This window comes from Poromitra crassiceps, assembly GCF_964638095.1.
Source record: "Poromitra crassiceps genome assembly, chromosome: 11".
Lineage (NCBI taxonomy): Eukaryota > Metazoa > Chordata > Actinopteri > Beryciformes > Melamphaidae > Poromitra > Poromitra crassiceps.
In genome coordinates, this window is record NC_139643.1 from 48,385,522 (window position 1) to 48,388,262 (window position 2,741).

At 46.8% G+C, this 2,741-nt stretch overlaps 1 protein-coding gene across 1 annotated transcript in view; it reads left to right on the forward strand.

The window, feature by feature from the left end:
- Positions 1 to 255: 255 nt before the first annotated feature.
- Positions 256 to 2,741, forward strand: part of tfap2e (transcription factor AP-2 epsilon) — a gene marked incomplete at both ends in the record, with an annotated part of 13,678 nt that continues 11,192 nt past the window's right edge. The window contains 8 exon segments of the mRNA XM_083646408.1: positions 256 to 282; positions 1,764 to 1,820; positions 1,822 to 1,851; positions 1,853 to 1,876; positions 1,878 to 1,961; positions 1,963 to 2,123; positions 2,125 to 2,164; positions 2,166 to 2,219. Coding sequence (XP_083502534.1) covers positions 256 to 282; positions 1,764 to 1,820; positions 1,822 to 1,851; positions 1,853 to 1,876; positions 1,878 to 1,961; positions 1,963 to 2,123; positions 2,125 to 2,164; positions 2,166 to 2,219 — 477 coding nt within the window.

The following is a 2,741-nucleotide window of genomic DNA, read 5'->3' on the forward strand; positions in this document are numbered from 1 at the left end:
TGCGTTCATGGAGAAGCTTGGGGACTCAGTGTGTGCGCATGTGTGTATGTCTCGTAGCTGCTTTCATCCGTGCGTAAAAACGCGCCAGACGGCGAGATCATTTATCCGTTAAAAGGAAAGTGAAAATACCTTGAATTCCATGGAGCGCTGAGACAGAGGACAGCCTGGATTACAACTCCCATCATCTGGTGGCACCTTTCAGTCGTTGGGACAGCGTCTTATCCTGTTGAATTTGGGTTATCCAGAGTGGCCCAGATGTTAGTCCACACCTATTCGGCTATGGTGAGTTCCCGAGCGTTTGAATCCAGCTTAGTATTTGTTATGGGCTACGTTCTGGTCTGTTGTAGTCATCTTTAATGTAACTCAATGCTGCGGGAGTTTATCCTGATTGAGGAGCATCAGTTCACTAAACCCGAAGCTCTGTCTCTGCATCTAATATCATCTGCCAAAACTTCCAAATCCGCTTGTGACCAAATTTTGGGGTTGCAAGAGCAATAACTATGATGACCGACATGATGTTATTTGGTCAATGTGATAAATCACAAAACTATCAGCTCAGACTAGAGCATCAGTATTAATATGATTGTTCTCCTTAAATAGTCTATCATTTCTGGCAATTCCTGTTTGATCTTTGCGCTCCACCATATGATAAAACAGGTCACATTTTGACTCGCCCATGCCTCGACAGACGACATGAGTCTGTGTGACACTGAGTTCAGCGGTGGCGCCGCTTGTCACTGTCATCTGTCCGCAGAGATGCTCTTTGTCTGCGGGGTGTCACAGCAGGAGAGGCCGGCTGGCGGCACCGTGCGTGTGTCCACTGGAGACACATGTGACATGTCTGAAAGTGCACTGGCTATGTTGAGTAGGAGCTGATCATCCTGCCTGCTGGAGAAGTGTCACTGCATTTTACACCTTTCAACATGACTTGAATAAAATAGAAGCATATAAACAGTATAGCTATACGACGCACCATGCCTAATAATAACAACTCTTATTTATTTATTTATTTATCTATCTATTTATTTATTTATTTATTTGCTTTTAACCGGGCATCGGTCCTAGTTGGCTGGCACAGATAATGGACATTGTTCCACCATAACAGAATTGATCCGGGTGACCCAGCTTTAGAAAATCCAATTTTGCCAGGAAGTGTGTAGGAGAAATGTAGGCTAGTGGGCTACATGACGTTGTGGAATAAGCTGGCATAGACAGCCGATCAAATTAAACTTTTAAGGTGAGAAAAGTGTCGACGTTTGGTTTGTTGTCTTGTGCAATCTGAATGAAACATTTGTTTTTCTTCCAATACATCTATTTGCGTTTGTTGACACAATGGCACATTATTTACAGATGTCTTCTCCTCCCGGGGCGACGTGTTGTTGTGTGTTTGTACCTGTCTTTGTTGAGCGTCGTGGTGGCAGACAGTGACCTTCCTGACACTGTTCAGCAGCAATGCCAAGGGCATTTTCTGCCAGGGCGCATCACTTCAAGCGCTGCATGCTATTTCTACCCTGATCATAAACACTGGAATCGAAATAGCCCACATTTTAGGCTATTTATGGTTTATCTGTTGTAGTCTGTTTTCGTGACTTTGCTATATTGTAGGCTACATTAATATTATTTTGCATTAATCCATTGCCTATTTTTGGAGCTTTACAACTTCTGAAATACATTTAACATTTGATGCATTAACCATTTTGCGCCTTTGGGTGACAGTTTGGTAACGCGCCTGCCTCCTGCAACTTTTTTTGTTTCTTCTGCAGGACCGTGCAGACGGGCTGAGCGGCTCCTCGCCGAGTGGGCGCCTCTCGCAACTCTCGCTCCCTGAACCAGGCCGCCTACTCCTCGGCTCCCCCCGCTCTGCCACACTCCGGCCCTCCGACTTCCAGCCTCCGTACTTCCCGCCACCCCTACCCCCCAGTCGTCCCTGTCGTACTCAGCAGAGCCAGGAATCGGCGTACTCCCCACCTGTCAGACCCCGTACCCCACCCATCAACTCCATCCACCCAGCACCAGCAGGCGGCGTGGCACTCGCAAAGGTCGCGGTCCGAGGAGGGCGCGCTCCTGTCACAGTCTCACCGGGCGCTGAGCCTCGACCACCGGCGGGAGTACCCAGGCGTCCCCCCGGTTGCTGCACGGTCTCGGGGAGGGGGCTGCCGCACTCGGGGGACGGTCCTCTCGGGATGCACCTCGGACATCACGGCCTGGAGGACCTGCAGGTGCCTTGAGTTTTCCCACTCTGTGTAGACGCTGTGCGCTCTCCGCAGAGACCGTGCGTAAAAGTCACTCGGCACACGTTCAGAGCGTAAAACCGAGAAGTCGCTATCAGGAAAATCTCTTTTTTGTCTCTTCGATTTATTAGGCCTATTTGTCTCTATAATAATTCACTGACAATAATGTGTGCAAATCCACAAAATGTCTCCTTTTCTGGAAAGGCTCTGGATGTTGGCAAGGCCCGAAGGCGATTTATCTTCCATTTGGTTTCCCCCTAACGAAATTAATAAAAATACATTAATAAAATATAGCTTATTATATAATTTTAATAACACTCTGAATTAGCAACTACAGCAATTGATTAATAATACACAATTCCTTTCAAATTCCTCCCCCTGAGAAAAAACTTCTGATTTTATCCAAATTTACGCTAAATTTCACATGACCATTTTCAAAGACAAAATGACAGCTTCTCTTCGCCTGTGGCGGAACAGACTGTCTAAAATGGTGATTACAGCGCTGATTGA